Here is an 18555-nt window from a genome sequence, read left to right on the forward strand (position 1 = left end):
TTCAACAAATAATTTCCCTCACCTTTTGTATACACCAGGCCAAATTCAAGAGTTCCACTCACATAACGAAGAATTCGTTTGACAGCAGCTAAATGCAATTATGTGGGCCTTTCCATGAATCTACTTACCACCCCAACAGAGTATGCTATATCAGGTCTTGTAAACACAAGGTACCTGAGTCCTCCCACCATGGATTTAAAATGTGTTGAGTACACTGATTTTCCTTGTTCGTCCTTGTTTAGCTTCTCCATAGGCTCCATTGGATATTTAACCGGGTTGCACCCAGTCATCCCTGCCTTTTCTAACACTTTCTTCGCATATGCTGACTGTTTAAGTTCGATATACCCATCCTTTTGGTATACCTCCATACCCAGATAGTAAGACAACCTTCCCAAGTCACTCATGCCAAACACGCTACTCATTTCTTTCTTGAATTTGCTTATATTGGTGAGGCTAGTTCAAGTAATTAGAAGATCGTCAACATAGACCTCCACAACAAGGACCTCTCCCCTTCTCTTCTTGTATACACGGCGTGTTGGTAATGGCACTTCACAAAACCCAGCTGCTCCAAACACTTGTTCAAACGTGCATACCAAGCCCTGGGTGCTTGACGCAGACCGTACAGAGCCTTTATCAATTTATAAACTTTATATTCATGTCCCTTCTTGTAAGAACCCTGATTTTTGTAATATTTTAAAACTTCTGTGAATAGTAACTTGAGCTGATTAAGTAATACGTATGGGGATCATCATAAAATGAATAGTGGAATTTTGAGAATCCGAGATCATATTCTTGTTTATCGAGGAAAATAAGTGAATGTGAAAGCCGACGGAATTCGAAGATTCACGATTATACTACGTATTTTCGTATCCATAAAGAATGGCGTAGAACCGGGAATACTACGTGAAATAAATAATATATCAAGGTGTTTCTATAATCAAGAGAAGGAATGGAATTGGTTATAGGATTATAAGCGATAAAAGAAATCGCTACGAAACAAGTCGTTATACGTGGAAACTATCGGAATGGAACAACGATTGCGTTTACGATAAATAAACGAATGAGAAATTAAATCCCATGCAAGTTGGCCATGCATAACCAAGTCCTAACTAGTAGTTAGGAGTGTAACTAGATGATTAGAAGCTAACTAGAATAGTTAGTGGAATAGTGTTGAATAGTGATGGGAGACAAACAAGTACACAAGCCATACTTCTCCCTTTTCTCACTTCACCACACAATCAAACCAACCCATACCTATGCCAAATTATTGTCAAATCTGCTGCATACATCCCATATATTTATTATACACTCCCACACTTTAGCCACAAAAGAAAACAACCCTTTTTCCCTCACTTAAAGCTCTCCCATTTTTCATTCCAGCAGTTCGGGTTTTCTGAGCAAGGGAGAAAGAAAAATTCATAACTCAAAATATACTCATTCAAATATCATGAAATTTTTACCATAGCTTATCTATATCATGGGTAAGCTTCTTACCAAATTTCAGCCTCAAGTTAGTTTTTTTCAATTTTATAAAAATGTTTGAATGAGGTGCTGAAAGGTAACTACGAAATTCTAACTTGTTTCTTGGTTTTGTTTCTTAAGGATCTAGCCCTTCTAAGTTTTTTCTAAGCAAACCAAGCCTCAATCATCCTATAACTAACCTTCCTAGTGTCCAATAAGGTATAACTTTCAACCCTCTAAGGTTTTATGGTTGGATTTAAGAGTTATGTTTGTTGTAGTGTTAAGATCTAAAGAATTGTGTTTGTTTGAGTTTGTATTGATTGTGTTCTTGCTAAAGTCTTGAGATGTTGAGTTGTAATCCATGTATGTGGTACTAGATAGAGCATATAAGGTGTATGTGGGTGGATCTTGAGAAGTACTTGTGCTTATGATGGTTATAGGTAGTGATTGTGTTAAGATCAAGTAGTAGAAATTGAGTTTGGGCATTCTTGCACTTGATCTGTTTTCTACAGGACTTTCGGCCATGAAAATGGTTCAAATTTGAAAACCACTGGCAATGAATAGATAGATCTTGTTTTTTAGTTTCTATACATGTGTAGATCATCATGAGGAGATTTACGGTTTAGGAGTTATGGTCGTTTTAGTGTAAAACATTTCTGCGATTATCCAACTGCACTTAAGTCCATTTGCATGGTGATTTTGAAGGACTTAAAATAATTTCGAGATTCTGGAAAAATTATGAAAAATAGATATGACAGTAGAGAAGACTTTCCAAAAAGAATTTTGAGAAAATATTAATTTTTCGATTTTATAAAAATATTTTGGTAAAGCGAGCGCAAGCAAGAAACGCATAAAAACCTAGTTTTGACGCGCATTTTCTCACGTTCGAGCTTAAAACTCGAAATGGACTTTCTAAAGCGAACTATCGATTTCAGAACTTGACCATGTTATAAAGTGAGAATATAAGTGTTGAGAATGTGACGATCAGAGATTCGTTATACTTGAGTAGTTGCGAAAGTTGATGTAATATCCGGGATATATTATGTAATTATTTTTGCTATTAAATAATTATTATGTGTGTTCAGTATCTATTCTGCGAATTAATTGTTAAGTGTTATCGGTGCTTGGATATTTAAAAATATTATTAATTGAGTATTTTAATTTTTATATGTCCAAAATAAAATATAGATAATTGTCATATCTTCCTAATTATTTTTATGATGATTTATGAATTTATAAGAATCATATAAAATTTATAAAATCTTTTTCCGGGTATTTAAAATCTATTTTATAAAAACGGGAACCAACCGACGTCATCCGTTGTTACATTTTTGGAACCCGAAACTCTTCCGAGAACTCCTTCCTAATTTAATTATAATATTCCATGCATTTTCCATATTTTGACTTTTTCGATCCAGCGTACGGTTTGTCCTGCGCGGGTCCCGGCGCAACATTTTCGATACAATATTCGTTTCAGTAAATCAATAAAACCCGTATTTTCGATAAACGGGATTTTTTTATTAAACTATCCCAATTATCACCTCGTAGTACGTGTAACCAGGCGCTAAGACCAAGACCGCAGTACAAATTGTACTGATTTGGATAATTATCCCGAAAACCGATACCGTTTGGATCAGTTTTTATAAATAAACGTACCGTTTTATATCCGGAATGATCCAACGGGATACTAATTTTCCGTAATTATAAATAGCCTTTTACCGTATTTTATTTCGTATCAAAATCATTTGCAGACAGATAATTATATAATTTTACAGAGAAAAATCATATATTCATAAATCTTTCCGAGAATCAAACTACTATTTGGAGGTGTTATTGAATTCTGCTCGGGAAGCTCTAGTAACCAAAACGGAGGTTTTGAAGGGTACTATCAGATTATACAAGTTTCAGAACTGCAGAATCAAAGGTTTATTTTCTGGAAATTTATTTATTTTCGAATTATTTTTATGAAAAATATGATTTTTTTTGTTCGGATGATTGTTTGTATGATTTGATGATTGCATGTTGTAGAGCTTGTTTTCCTGATGATTTTGATATATTATACGTCTGATTTGGAGTTCAATAACATGTTCAAATTTGAGTTTGATTTTCGAATTTTAAAATTAGGGTTTATAACCCGTATGAATGTTTTCAATTGAAATTTGGGGGTTTTTGATTCAGGGGTTATTAGCTGTTGATTTATAGTGGGTTGTGTTTCTTATGAAATTTGTAATCGATTGGTATATAGCTCGTTAACAGAGGATTAGTGAATTGTAGGGAGTTGTGTTTTTAAGTTTTACGATGTTCGCCGGAAACCGGCGATGTTCTTGGCCATTTTCCGGCCAGGACAGGGATGATTATTGAATTTTGATTGCAGATATAGATTTCTGGTGTTGTGTAGTTTAATTCTGGAGGTGATGGTGGTGGGAGGATGCCGGAGGTGAGTTCTCCGGCCATCCCCGATTATTTTCCGGCGAGGGCTGGAAAATTGCAGTTTAGTACCCCAACTTTTGAAAATGATGAAGTTCAGTCCCTGAACTTTCCAGAGTTTGCAAAAGTTGGATTCCTGTTTTAAAAATGTTTAAAAATCATATTTCCTATTTATTTTTATTATAAAAATTCATTTTTAATTTCTGAAAATTCTAAAAATTAGTATTTTAATTCCGAAAATTATTGTTAATTCAAAAATAAATCTAAATTAATTAGTTAATTAATTTCAGTTAATTTCTAATTGATTAATTGGTCAATTATTCGAAAATTAATTGATTAATTGATTTAATTAGTTATTAATTGATTTTAATTAATTATTTAATTAGATTTAATTATTTAAAAATGATTTAATAATTCCGAAAAATAGTTTCGAGCTTTAAAATATTATTCTAAATTATTTTCAAGGCTCGATAATTATTATAAAATTGTTTCGAAGCCAGAATTGGCCAACCGAACCCTGCTCATTAACCCGAAATTGATCCAACGACCCGTTTTAATTTCGAAAAATGTTTTAAAAATCATTTTAAATACCAGAAAGCCTATTTATGACCCAAGACTTCTTTATAAATGATATGTCATTGATTACGTGATGTATTATGTGTTATACGTGACTTGTTGATTGACTATCGGACTATATATTCGGTGTTTACTTGATTATTGCATAACTTTCAATCCGTTAATCGGATTTGGGTGAAATGAAGGGTAGATAAAAGTATGCGTTGAATAGAATTCTATGAGTCGATTATTGATAGATACTTATGATATGTGAGCAGAAGAGGCAAGACGTAGGAAAGGGAAACAGGTAGTTGAGGAGTAAGACGATTGTGATTGGAAGCGAGTGCAGTGTGGTAAGCTAATACCAGGCAAGTGTTCTGAACTTTCTCGAGATATTGTAGTACTTGATAGTCTTGTTGATATTGCAAATGCTTTGAAGCACTGAAACCCAAACCCTGATTCCAGTTATTGTTCTTAAGCCAGGAATCTTATTCTTTCTAAGCCATTGATTTTTGTATACCCCAAACATGAACCACCAATCTACGATACTACTCCACAAATATATACAAACAAAATCCTAAACACTGAACTGAATTACTTATATACTCAACCCATTGTATCATGTGCTTTGAAAGCCCAAATCTTTGAAACCCTGAAATGTGGTTCCTTTGTTATCCAATTCTTTCATTACCCAGCATCCAAGCTTTGAAATTACCTTATTGATCCTTACAAGGATTGAAACCCTTTCATTGTTAAACACTCATTATTGTTAATGATTCTGGTTATTGTTTATTATTTCTTATTCTGTTATTATGTTAGAATTGGATCGTTTTTATAAAATTATGGACCAGATTCGTGGTCAGACCATATAATGGTCAAGTTAGGCCAATGTGTGCCTTGGATCCAGTAGTTAGAGCAATGATGTGTGCTTTGCTCGGGTTAGTGCGTGACTGATCAGCAGCCTAACCTTGGTTTTTCAAATAAAAGTATAATATCCAATTCTAAATCATAATCCATTGTTCACTTGGTATCATAACCATGTTCACCTGATGATCATTATTCTCAGTTTTGTCATTGTGACTTGCTGAGCTAGTTAGCTCATTTGTGCGATATTGTTGCTGTTCTTTTCCAGTTAAGAAGGAACCGGTTGGTACCGAGGATCCCCAGTCCAGCGCGAGAGCTAGGGGTTCAGGTTGATTGAGCTGAGCTAGTAGGCTTCTTTTGGGATAATTTAAGTCTGTAAAAGTTTGTAATAATGTGTAATACTCAGTTTTGAGTTTGGAATAGTTGGGATTTGAACGTTTGTAATATAATAGTGTGTTTGGCTTGTGTGCATACTTTAACCTGTTGCGGTCCGTGGTGGTTGGTAAGTAGGGTCACTGCATATTTTTATTATCTTTATTATTGTTATAAGCAGGTTATAAATATGGTATGTGTGTGGACCCCAAACTTCTGACCCGGGTTTGGAGGGCGCCACAGGTTTGGTATCAGAGCTACAGGTTATAAGTCACTGACACAAGCCTAGGTTGACGGGAATGGGTAGAGGGTTAGGATTAGAAGTAAGGAATAGAAAGATAGAACGTCGAGAGGCTGAGTGCTTCGGTATATCAGGTATTAGTGTAATTCACGTTATGGTTCGAGATTCTTATATTGCGATATGATTTCAGATAGCAGCGATGGTCGACTCTTTTATTCCTGTATCAGCTGATCACTCAGAGCCTTCAGTTGGAGTGCCGTCTTCGGATCCACATCCTGTTGTTCCACCAGTGTTGGTTATACTACCTCCACCTGTGTTGCAGCCCGTACCACTGCAGGCTATTCCACCTCCAGGTATGAGGCCACCTGTCAGAGGACCCCCACCTGCTGATTCAGGCTTTACCGGTCATTCAGTCACAGGAGTACATTTCCAGTTCTCTTCCTACCCTGTCCCATATCATCAGTTTGAGGCTTGCCTTATGGAGCAGCGATTCCTTCAGGGTCAGATTCAGGAGTTACTACATATTATGCGTACCAGAGAGGTTGGGAGTGGTGAGAGGCGACTCAGAGAGAGGCTACAGGCATTTCGTAGGATAGCTGCAGTGAGGATTGCTGAGGCTACACATGAGGACATCACCCCTGATTTCTTAGTAGAGTGGGCTAAATGGGTTCTAGAAGAGCTTGAGGAGATTAGAGGTCCAGACTTGTCATGAGTCAGAGATTCAGAGATGGAGATGCTGAGCAGTGTTGTTATGGTTATGTAGTATGTACAGTAGTGTGTAGTGTGTGTCAGTAGACTTTTGAGTTGTATTTATAGACTAGTTATGCTGACTAGTGAGTATGTTGTTGTACCCTTTTTGCTTTTACTTCTGAAGCGTCTTTACGCTTGTACTACCTAAAACTTTTGATCTATATATATCAGTACCTTTTTCCTTTCCAGCACTGTCATTTACTTTATTGCACCTGTTTTACCTTACCTTATTTATTGCACCAGTTATACCCCTGTGATACCATGTACCCTGTTTTCCATAACTGTTTATATTCTGTAAAGAAGCATGTAATTTACTTAGTTACAACTATTTTCAAAAAGAGATATTTCTGTTTTGCAAAACTGTTCTTTTATGCAAAAGATTGATTCAAAAGCTAAATAAGTTGATTGATTCTTTACATAAAAATGCCTCCTAGAAGAAATACCCGCACCAACACCCAGAATGAAAAAACCAACAACAACAAAAATAACAACCAAGATGATACAAATCCTAATGTGAACCCAGGACCCATGGACCCAGCAATAGCCCAGATTCTTCAAATCTTGGCCCAACAAAAAGTTCACCTGGCACAACAACAACAAAGACAGACCAACCCCCAGGTAACTTTTAAAACTTTTCTGGCAGTAAACCCACCAGAATTCAAGGGTTCCTTAGAGCCAATTGAAGCAAATGTTTGGTTAAAGGAAATAGAGAAGGCGTTTGCCTTAGTGAAAGTAAAAGAAGAACAGAAGGTTGAGTTTGCAAGTTACTATCTGAAGAATGAGGCCACCTATTGGTGGGAGATGGTGAAGACATTGGAAGGTACATATGTTATTACTTGGGAAAGGTTTAAGGAATTGTTTTTAGAAAAGTATTTTCCTCAGTTTGTTCAGGATCAAATGGAGCTAAAGTTTTTAGAATTAAAGCAAGGGAACATGTCGGTAACAGATTATGAGGGTAAGTTTGAGAAATTGTCAAGGTATGTACCGTCGTATGTGGATACTGACAGGAAGAAGGCTAAAAGATTCCAGCAAGGTTTGAAACCATGGATCAGAGGGAAGGTAGCCATTTTTGAATTGGATACCTATGCAGGAGTAGTACAGAAGGCTATGATCGCAGAGACAGAGAGTGAGATGTTCCAGAAGGAAAAGGAAAGCAAGAAAAGGAAAGTTGAGGGAAGTGAGGGTCAGCCACAACCAGGGAAGTTTCCAAATTTTAAGAAGGGCAAGTTTCAGCCAGGGAGAAATTTTAATTTCAGGAGACAGAATGCAGGAGACGGAGGCCAGAGCAACCGTCCAGTTAATACAAATCAGCCAAATCAGTTGAGACTAACTTTTCCAGATTGTCAAGTATGTGGAAAGAAGCATGGAGGAGTTTGTAACAAGTTGAATGTGGTATGTTTTAAATACAACCAGAAAGGGAACTATTCGAGGGAGTGCCGAAATCAGCCAGCAAGAGAGCCAGCAAATAAGGATCAGCCTATCCGGAATCCAGCAATGAAGGTTCCATCCATTGGATTTACGTGCTTCAAATGTGGAAAGCTAGGACATATGGTCAGGGATTGCAAGACACCAGCCCCAGTCAGTAATGCATTGAGGATTATGGGATGTATCCCAACAGTGAATGAGACTCCAAGGGCTAGAGTTTTTGATATGTCTGTGAAGGATACTATCCAGGATACGGATGTCATGGCAGGTATGCTTAATGTTAATTCTTTATGTGCCAAAGTGTTAATAGATTTGGGAGCAACCCGATCGTTTGTTTCACAAGATTTTGTTAGTAAGTTAAATTGTCCAGTTGAGTGTTTAAATGAAATAATGACTGTGGAATTAGCAAATCAAGAACGTGTATCTGTTAATCAAGTTTGTGGGAATTGTGAGATTGAGATTTCTGGTAGTAAGTTTTGTGTAGATTTGATACCATTTAAGTTAGGAGAATTTGACGTTATATTAGGGATGGATTGGTTATCTAAGCATGATGCCAGATAGATTGTCGAAATAAGAAGGTAATGGTGAAGACGCCAGACGAAAGAATAGTAACGTTCAAGGGTCAGAAACAAGTAAAGAAGTTCTTAACGATGATTCAAGCCAAGAAGTTACTACGACAAGGATGTGAGCATTTCGTGGCATATGTGATTGACATAAGTCAAGAACCAACAAAACTTGAAAATATTCCAGTTGTGAATGAATTTCCAGACGTGTTTCCCGACGAGTTACCAGGACTTCCTCCAGATAGAGAAATTGAATTTGCGATCGACTTAGCACCTGGAACAGAACCAGTATCCAAGGCCCCGTACAGAATGGCGCCTGTTGAGATGAAAGAGCTAGCGAAGCAATTGCAGGAGTTGTTAGAGAAAGGAGTAATCAGACCCAGTGTATCCCAGTGGGGAGCCCCGATATTATTTGTCAAGAAGAAAGATGGAAGCATGAGACTGTGTATCGACTATAGGGAGCTCAACAAGCTTACAATCAAGAATAAGTATCCGTTACCCAGAATTGACGATCTGTTTGACCAGTTGAAGGGAGCCAAGTACTTCTCCAAAATTGATTTAAGATCGGGATATCGTCAACTAAAGATCAAGCCAGAAGACGTACCAAAGATAGCTTTCAGAACAAGGTATGGACATTACGAGTTTTTAGTGATGTCTTTTGGATTGACCAATGCCCCGGCAGCGTTTATGGACCTGATGAACAGAATTTTCAAGGAGTATTTGGATAAGTTTGTTATTGTGTTTATAGACGATATTTTAATTTATTCAAAGACGGAAGAGGATCATGCGGAACATTTGAGGACATCTTTGGAGATTTTAAGGAAAAAGAAGTTATATGCTAAATTCTCGAAGTGTGAGTTTTGGCTACAGGAAGTTCAGTTCTTAGGACACATAGTCAATAACGAAGGGATCAAAGTGGACCCGGCAAAGATCGAAGCAATTACGAATTGGGAGAGACCGAGAACACCCACCGAGGTAAGAAGTTTCTTGGGATTGGCGGGATATTATCGACGATTCGTTCATAATTTCTCAAGGATTGCAACATCATTGACAAAGCTTACACGAAAGAATGAAAAGTTTATATAGAACGACAAGTGCGAAGAAAGTTTTTAGGAGTTGAAGCGGAGATTAATCACGACACATGTTTTGTCACTTCCAGACGATCAAGGGAATTTCGTAATTTATAGCGATGCTTCTCACAAAGGACTAGGATGTGTTTTAATGCAGCACAAAAAGGTGATTGCGTATGCGTCAAGGCAATTGAAATTACACGAACAAAAGTATCCTACTCATGATTTGGAGCTAGCAGCCATAGTTTTCGCTTTGAAGATTTGGAGACATTATCTATATGGAGAAAAGTGCGAGATTTTCACGGATCACAAAAGCTTAAAGTACATATTCACACAGAAGGGACTTAATATGAGGCAAAAGAGATGGTTAGAATTGATCAAGGATTACGACTGCTCGATTAATTATCATCTCGGTAAGGCGAACGTTGTAGCAGACGCGTTAAGTCGGAAGGAAAGGTTAAATGAGTTATCAGTACCTGAAGAGATATATAAGGAATTTCAGAAATTGGAATTGGAGATTAGAGTTTGCAAGCCTGAGGAAGCGAAAGTGTACAGTTTGACTTTCCAACCGGAGTTATTGGAGAAAATAAAGAAATGTCAGAAAGATGTAATGGATCAAGATTTAAATCGTTTGGTAGGTGAAGAATTATGTACGCAAAAGGATGATCAAGGTATTCTGAGGTTTTCATCTAGAATTTGGATTCCACCGGTGACGGAGTTAAAGAATAAAATTTTACAAGAGGCACATAGTTCAAGATATTCCATCCACCCAGGGAGTACCAAAATGTACAGGGATTTAAAGGAGAATTATTGGTGGCCAGATATGAAGAGGGAAATTGCGGAATGGGTTAGCAAATGTTATACCTGTCAGAGAGTTAAAGCAGAGCATCAGAGACCAAGTGGATTGTTACAACCATTGGAGATTCCAGAGTGGAAGTGGGAACATATTACCATGGATTTCATAGTTGGATTACCAAGGACAAGGGCTAATCATGATGCCATTTGGGTTATAGTGGATAGACTTACCAAGTCAGCTCATTTTCTGCGTATAAATGAAAGATTTTCGCTCGACAAGTTGGTCCATATGTACCTAAAGGAAATTGTAGTTCGTCATGGAGTTCCTGTGTCTATTATATCTGATCGAGATCCAAGGTTTAATTCAAGATTTTGGAAGAGTTTTCAAGAATGTTTGGGAACAAGACTGAATATGAGTACGGCCTATCACCCCCAGACGGATGGCCAAAGTGAAAGAACGATCAAGACAATCGAGGACATGTTGCGTGTTTGTGCTGTTGATTTTAAAGGAAGTTAGGACGAGCATTTACCTCTGGTAGAGTTTGCTTATAACAACAGTTATCACGCCAGTATTGGGATGCCACCCTATGAAGCCCTTTATGGACGCAAATGCAGATCTCCAATGCATTGGGACGAAGTAGGAGAACGCAAAATACTTGGACCTGAATTGGTGCAGCAGACAAAGGAAGTTGTTGAAATTATCCAGAAGAGATTAATAGCCGCACAAGATCGTCAGAGGAAATATGCAGATTAGTCAAGGAAAGACATGGAATTTGAAAAAGGAAGCTTGGTATTACTGAAAGTATCACCATGGAAAGGACTAACGAGGTTTGGAAAGAAAGGGAAGCTAAGCCCAAGATATGTCAGACCTTTTGAGATCCTAAAGCATGTTGGCAAAGTAGCTTACGTGTTGGCGTTACCACCGCACATGGAGCACATTCACAATGTTTTTCATGTATCGATGCTCAAGAAATATAATCCAGACTCCAGGCATGTAATAGAATATGAGCCAAAAGAGCTTCAGGCAGATTTATCATATGTAGAAAGTCCGATAGAGATTCTAGAAGAAAGACAGAAAGTATTGAGAAATAAAGTGGTAAAGTTAGTAAGAGTATTGTGGAGAAACCCAAAGGTTGAAGAGTCAACCTGAGTTAGAAAGTGATATGAGAGAAAAGTATCCTCATTTGTTTTCTTAGGAGATTCTGAGGACAGAATTTTTTTAAGGGGGGAAGGATGTAATATCCGGGATATATCGTGTAATTATTTTTGCTATTAAATAATTATTATGTGTGTTCAGTAACTATTCTGTGAATTATTTGTTAAGTGTTATCGGTGTTTGGATATTTAAAAATATTATTAATTGAGTATTTTAATTTTTATATGTCCAAAATAAAATATAGATAATTGTCATATCTTCCTAATTATTTTTATGATGATTTATGAATTTATAAGAATCATATAAAATTTATAAAATCTTTTTCCGGGTATTTAAAATCTATTTTATAAAAACGGGAATCAACCGACGTCATCCGTTGTTATGTTTTTGGAACCCAAAACTCTTCCGAGAACTCCTTCCTAACCTAATTGTAATATTCCGAGCATTTTCCATGTTTCGACTTTTTCGATCCGGCGTACGGTTTGTCCTGCGCGGGTCCCGGCGCAATATTTTCGATACAATATTCGTTTCGGTAAATCAATAAAACCCGTATTTTCGATAAATGGGAGCTTTTTATTAAACTATCCCAATTATCACCTCGTAGTACGTGTAACCAGGCGCTGAGACCAAGACCGCATTACAAATTGTACTGATTTGGATAATTATCCTGAAAACCGATACCGTTTGGATCAGTTTTTATAAATAAACGTACCGTTTTATATCCGGAATGATCCAACGGGATACTAATTTTCCGTAATTATAAATAGCCTTTTACCGTATTTTATTTCGTATCAAAATCATTTGCAGTCAGATAATTATATAATTTTACAGAGAAAAATCATATATTCATAAATCTTTCTGAGAATCAATCTACTATTTGGAGGTGTTATTGAAATCTGCTCGGGAAGCTCTAGTAACCAAAACGGAGGTTTTGGAGGGTACTATCAGATTATACAAGTTTCAGAACTGCAGAATCAAAGGTTTATTTTCTGAAAATTTATTTATTTTCAAATTATTTTTATGAAAAATATGATTTTTTTTGTTTGGATGATTGTTTGTATGATTTGATGATTGCATGTTGTAGAGCTTGTTTTCCTGATGATTTTGATATATTATACGTCTGATTTGGAGTTCAATAACATGTTCAAATTTGAGTTTGATTTTTGAATTTTAAAATTAGGGTTTATAACCCGTATGAATATTTTCAATTGAAATTTGGGGGTTTTTGATTCAGGGGTTATTAGCTGTTGATTTATATAGGGTTGTGTTCCTTATAAAATTTGCAATCGATTGGTATATAGCTCGTTAACAGAGGATTAGTGAATTGAAGGGAGTTGTGTTTTTAAGTTTTACGATGTTCGCCGGAAACCGGCGATGTTCTTTGCTATTTTCCGGCCAGGACAGGGATGATTATTGAATTTTGATTGCAGATATAGATTCCTGATGTTGTGTAGTTTAATTCTGGAGGTGATGGTGGTGGGAGGATGCCGGAGGTGAGTTCTCCGGCCATCCCCGATTATTTTCCGGCGAGGGCTGGAAAATTACAGTTTAGTACCCCAACTTTTGAAAACGATGAAGTTCAGTCCCTCAACTTTCCAGAGTTTGCAAAAGTTGGATTCCTGTTTTAAAAATGTTTAAAAATCATATTTCCTATTTATTTTTATTATAAAAATTCATTTTTAATTTCTGAAAATTCTAAAAATTAGTATTTTAATTCCGAAAATTATTGTTAATTCAAAAATAAATCTAAATTAATTAGTTGATTAATTTCAGTTAATTTCTAATTGATTAATTGGTCAATTAATTTGAAAATTAATTGATTAATTGATTTAATTAATTATTAATTGATTTTAATTAATTATTTAATTAGATTTAATTATTTAAAAATGATTTAAAAATTCTGAAAAATAGTTTCGAGCTTTAAAATATTATTCTAAATTATTTTCAAGGCTCGATAATTATTATAAAATTGTTTCGAAGCCAGAATTGGCCAACCGAACCCTGTTCATTAACCCGAAATTGATCCAACGACCCGTTTTAATTCCGAAAAATGTTTTAAAAATCATTTTAAATACCAGAAAGCCTATTTATGACCCAAGACTTCTTTATAAATGATATGTCATTGATTACGTGATGTATTATGTGTTATATGTGACTTGTTGATTGACTATCGGTCTATATATTCGGTGTTTACTTGATTATTGCATAACTTTCAATCCGTTAATCGGATTTGGGTGAAACGAAGGGTAGATAAAAGTATGCGTTGAATAGAATTCTATGAGTCGATTATTGATAGATACTTATGATATGTGAGCAGGAGAGGCAAGACGTAGGAAAGGGAAACAGGTAGTTGAGGAGTAAGACGATTGTGATTGGAAGCGAGTGCAGTGTGGTAAGCTAATACCAGGCAAGTGTTCTGAACTTTCTCGAGATATTGTAGTACTTGACAGTCTTGTTGATATTGCAAGTGCTTTGAAGCACTGAAACCCAAACCCTGATTCCAGTTATTGTTCTTGAGCCAGGAACCTTATTCTTTCTAAGCCATTGATTTTTGTACACCCCAAACACGAACCACCAATCTACGATACTACTCCACAAATATATACAAACAAAATCCCAAACACTGAACTGAATTACTTATATACTCAACCCATTGTATCTTATGCTTTGAAAGCCCAAATCTTTGAAACCCTGAAATGTGGTTCCTTTGTTATCCAATTCTTTCATTACCCAGCATCCAAGCTTTGAAATTACCTTATTGATCCTTACAAGGATTGAAACCCTTTCATTGTTAAACACTCATTGTTGTTAATGATTCTGGTTATTGTTTATTATTGCTTATTCTGTTATTATGTTAGAATTGGATTGTTTTTATAAAATTGTGGACCAGATTCGTGGTCAGACCATATAATGGTCAAGTTAGGCCAATGTGTGCCTTGGATCCAGTAGTTAGAGCAATGCTGTGTGCTTTGCTCGGGGTTAGTGCGTGACTGATCAGCAGCCTAACCTTGGTTTTTCAAATAAAAGTATAATATCCAATTCTAAATCATAATCCATTGTTCACTTGGTATCATAACCATGTTCACCTGATGATCATTATTCTCAGTTTTGTCATTGTGACTTGCTGAGCTAGTTAGCTCATTTGTGCGATATTATTTCTATTCTTTTCCAGTTAAGAAGAAACCGGTTGGTACCGAGGATCCCAAGTCCAGCGCGAGAGCTAGGGTTTCAGGTTGATTGAGCTGAGCTAGTAGGCTTCTTTTGGGATAATTTAAGTCTGTAAAAGTTTGTAATAATGTGTAATACTCAGTTTTGAGTTTGGAATAGTTGGGATTTGAACGTTTGTAATATAATAGTGTGTTTGGCTTGTGTGCATACTTTAACCTGTTGCGGTCCGTGGTGGTTGGTAAGTAGGGTCACTGCATATTTTTATTATCTTTATTATTGTTATAAACAGGTTATAAACAAGGTATGTGTATGGACCCCAAACTTCTGACCCGGGTTTGGAGGGCGCCATAGTTGTTTAATAAATGCGAGACGTTAATCGCGTACTAACTTAGACCGTTGGTTCTTACTTATAGATCGCCAACCAAACACCAGAGACCATACCACTTCGATTACTCGAGGCAAGTTTTCGAAACCCTATCTCATACTATCCATGTTATATATATACTGTTGTGATATTGATGTCATGATTTACAGTTTAAATATATATGCTTGTCTATGATATCAATGCATACGAATTATGCGATTATTTACGCAAACAAATTTCATTTTACACGAGTATGAGAAATTGAAACGTATTTCAAATATAATATATGAGAATGGGAGTCAAAGATATTTTAATAACGATTTAATTCCGGAGAGAGCCGGACGTGAAAGATTTCTATTTCGATAAACAAAGTACGTTCGCGTAATATATATATCAAGCGAACGATTGAGATTTTGACTTAAACTTCGAGAAATATTGGTTTATTCATTTAAGGGACACCCTTACTTGATTGATTATTTTATAAAGAGATACTTAAGGGATTATTAAATATCCAGAAAGTATTTAAAAATATACTGAATAGTTTATAAATCATTTCACGTTATTTAATAAAGATTTAACTATTCAAAGAGCAATTATAGGATACTAAATCATGTTTTGATTATTTGATTAAGGTGTCTCCATTCGTTGGACCTTATTCAGAAAAATTTTATATTTAAGGTTTTTTATTAATTCATTGAACCTTAATTAGAAATACTTTGTACTTAAGATTTTATCAATTCATTGAACCATATTCAGAGATATTATATATATATGGTTTTTATCAATTCATTGAACCTTATACGTAGATGTTTTATTTATAAAATTTTATCAATTCATTGAATCCCTCTTAAATTATTATGAGACCTTAGATATTTAATATCTTCGGACTTCTAAAAACTTATTTAAAAATAGACATGGTTCCCAAAGGTACTTTCTAAATTATTCAAAACTCTTGAAAGAGATTAATCATTTGAAACGTATCAAAACCTTAGGGAACTTAGTCTAGAAGAATAAGAGTTTTGCTTCCTCGTTCAATAAAGAACAAGTGAGTAATATATGTGTCACCCTACTATAGATAGGGATTTGAAAATGATTTTAAATTCAAAACTCCGACAACTCCCAAAGATCAATTGAGTTAAAAGTGATGAATAAATCATCTTATTTAAAGGTCAACTTTTAACGACCTATTCCTTCGAAAAAGGATTTTGAGCAAAAGATATAATTGTTTTGGGACTGGAATGTGGCCTGCCCGGCACGGAGTGGTATCGGGCAGTGACCGAGCGTGGAGTGGCGCATTATGCAAGCGCGGAGTGGCGCATTGTACGGTTATATGGTCTATGTGACCATTGACTTTCGGACTTGCACGGCAATGGGCAACCACCGTGTAGTGTCTTGATGAGCCCAAAGGCGGCTAGGTTTGTATTCCTTCTACTAGTAGAGAAAATTTCATATTCGGCTGATCACCGATACGTGGTTTATTCCAGTATAGTCCCTTTCTTCCATTTTGGAAAAAATGTTGTGAAATATACAACAGAGAGCCGATAAGGCTGAGTTTTAAACAAGGATATTGATGAATATATATCAAATCCATTTGAGAAATCTGCCGATAAGGCTGAGTTTAAATAAGGATGTTGATGATTATATATCAAATCCATTTGAGAAATCTGCCAATAAGGCTGAGTTTTAAATTGGGATGTTGATGAATATATATCACACCCATTTGAGAATCTTGGTTCGAGTAACATCTTGAGATTTTGAAATAAAATGAGTACGAGTATAAAATGATTTTGAGAAAGAGATGAATACAAGTATCCAGTGGATATACTATTGTAGTTGATTTTGAGAATATTATAAATTTGACAAGCATATAAACTTTCAGAACGCTTTGGAGATACAAAGTATAATTATTGGTTTTATTTATCCTTACATACTTAATTATGGGGATATATACCTTGCTGAGCTATAATGCTCACCCTTGCTTTTATATATCATATCACAACAGACTACCAGCATGGATCAGACCAGGAGTGTTGTCCATAGGCGGGTAAGGAACGCCCGTGAGTTCTGTAGGATTTTTGTACGCCATCCATGTCAGGTAGATAAGTGGAGATGACTTATTTGATACTGTTTCCAAGCATATAACCTGTGTGTGTGTGTGAGTTTGAATAAAAGGTCGAGTAATATTGTGAAAAGAGAATTATTTAATTAATAAGTGATCGTAACGACCCGAATTCACGACCTTGGATTTGGGGGTGTTACAGAGATGGTATCAGAGCCAAAGGTTATAAGTCTTGGAAATAGTAAGAGTAAAATGGGTAGACTGAGGATCTAAAAGTTAACAAGAACTCTCATCGAGTTCGTAGTCAGATTACTATGGAGTAGTCGCGACGGTAGTACCCAAGGGGACCTTAGCCTTAAGAGTCGAGGCATTGGTTGAGTTATTAACAGTCGATTGAAAAGCCAGCATTAAGGGAAGAGAATGAGTTGTAGAACTCAGAGAAAAGAGTGCTAAGAGTTATATACAAAAGAGAGTCCATTGGTTGAGCCGATAGAGTTTGTTGATGGACTACCAGGAGTTATGTTGAAGTGTTTATATGAAGTGTTATACGGAAATTGATGGAATCGTTTAAGATCGACAGAATGAGGAAAGGAGAAAATTGTACATGATTTTTTTATAATGTTGATATAGAAGTGGGGCTAAGTCTCCGGAGAAAGCGGGATAAAGACGATACCCCAATACCATGGGTTGATTAGAAAACCCTAGTCTTGCCACTCATAACTCTTTATAGAGTGTCCTTGAGGAGACATATTAGGCAAGAATCAAGATGCTTAATTCTTTTACTATTAAGGTTATTATGTTACCTGAATTGGTTGAAAGTATTGTAACGATAATAAGGGTTCAATACATGACGAACAACAATTCTACCAAGAAGGGTATTCGCTATACCATTGAGGAATTTATGTCCTATAAGGAAGATTTTAGCGTGTCCCAAGATGAGAATGCTATGCGATAATACAAAATCATTTCGTCCGTTAAGCCATTATGGTTCGGCACGGAAAGCGAGAATCGACAGAATAATTTTCGAAAAGTTTCATGCTCCGGCAATCAACGCAGCAAGCTCCGAACTATTGGAGGAGGAGACCAATAAGTCTGACGCAGAATTCCAAGAGTGGGATGTCACTAGGAGCTACGTGTATATTCTCGACAGGATGTCGTCTTTTGTTAACACATCAAATCAGGTGTGTGGGCACAACGTTGCGAGTAACTAAAGAGGAATGAAGAATGTATTTGTGACAAAGTGAGTTATTAAGCGACTTTAACATAATGAGTAGAGACGCGAATA

The 18555-nt window shown here is 36.0% G+C and overlaps 1 protein-coding gene across 3 annotated transcripts; it reads left to right on the forward strand.

Moving 5' to 3' along the window:
* Nucleotides 1–1325: 1325 nt before the first annotated feature.
* Nucleotides 1326–6851, forward strand: LOC141668301 (uncharacterized). 3 transcript variants are annotated; one of them, XR_012552985.1, is made up of 3 exons: nt 1326–1481; nt 1603–1680; nt 4722–4921. XR_012552985.1 is itself a non-coding variant. In XM_074475117.1 (3 exons), exon 3 carries the CDS (start codon nt 6120–6122, stop codon nt 6630–6632), a length of 513 nt encoding a protein of 170 aa, XP_074331218.1. In that variant the 5' UTR covers nt 1326–1481; nt 1603–1680; nt 6111–6119; the 3' UTR covers nt 6633–6851. The 3 variants fall into 3 exon arrangements, 2 of the variants coding, with proteins under 2 accessions (XP_074331218.1, XP_074331219.1); XM_074475117.1 differs by lacking the exon at nt 4722–4921 and adding an exon at nt 6111–6851; XM_074475118.1 differs by lacking the exon at nt 4722–4921 and adding an exon at nt 6111–6851 and having other exon boundaries at nt 1326–1680.
* The last annotated feature ends 11704 nt before the right edge of the window (nt 6852–18555 follow it).

Source organism: Apium graveolens, chromosome 6 (genome assembly GCF_009905375.1).
Source record: "Apium graveolens cultivar Ventura chromosome 6, ASM990537v1, whole genome shotgun sequence".
Lineage (NCBI taxonomy): Eukaryota > Viridiplantae > Streptophyta > Magnoliopsida > Apiales > Apiaceae > Apium > Apium graveolens.

Coding starts and splice junctions, on each gene's coding strand:
- LOC141668301 (XM_074475118.1), top strand. CDS start 6,120: ATGGTCGACTCTTTTATTCCTGTATCAGCTGATCACTCAGAGCCTTCA.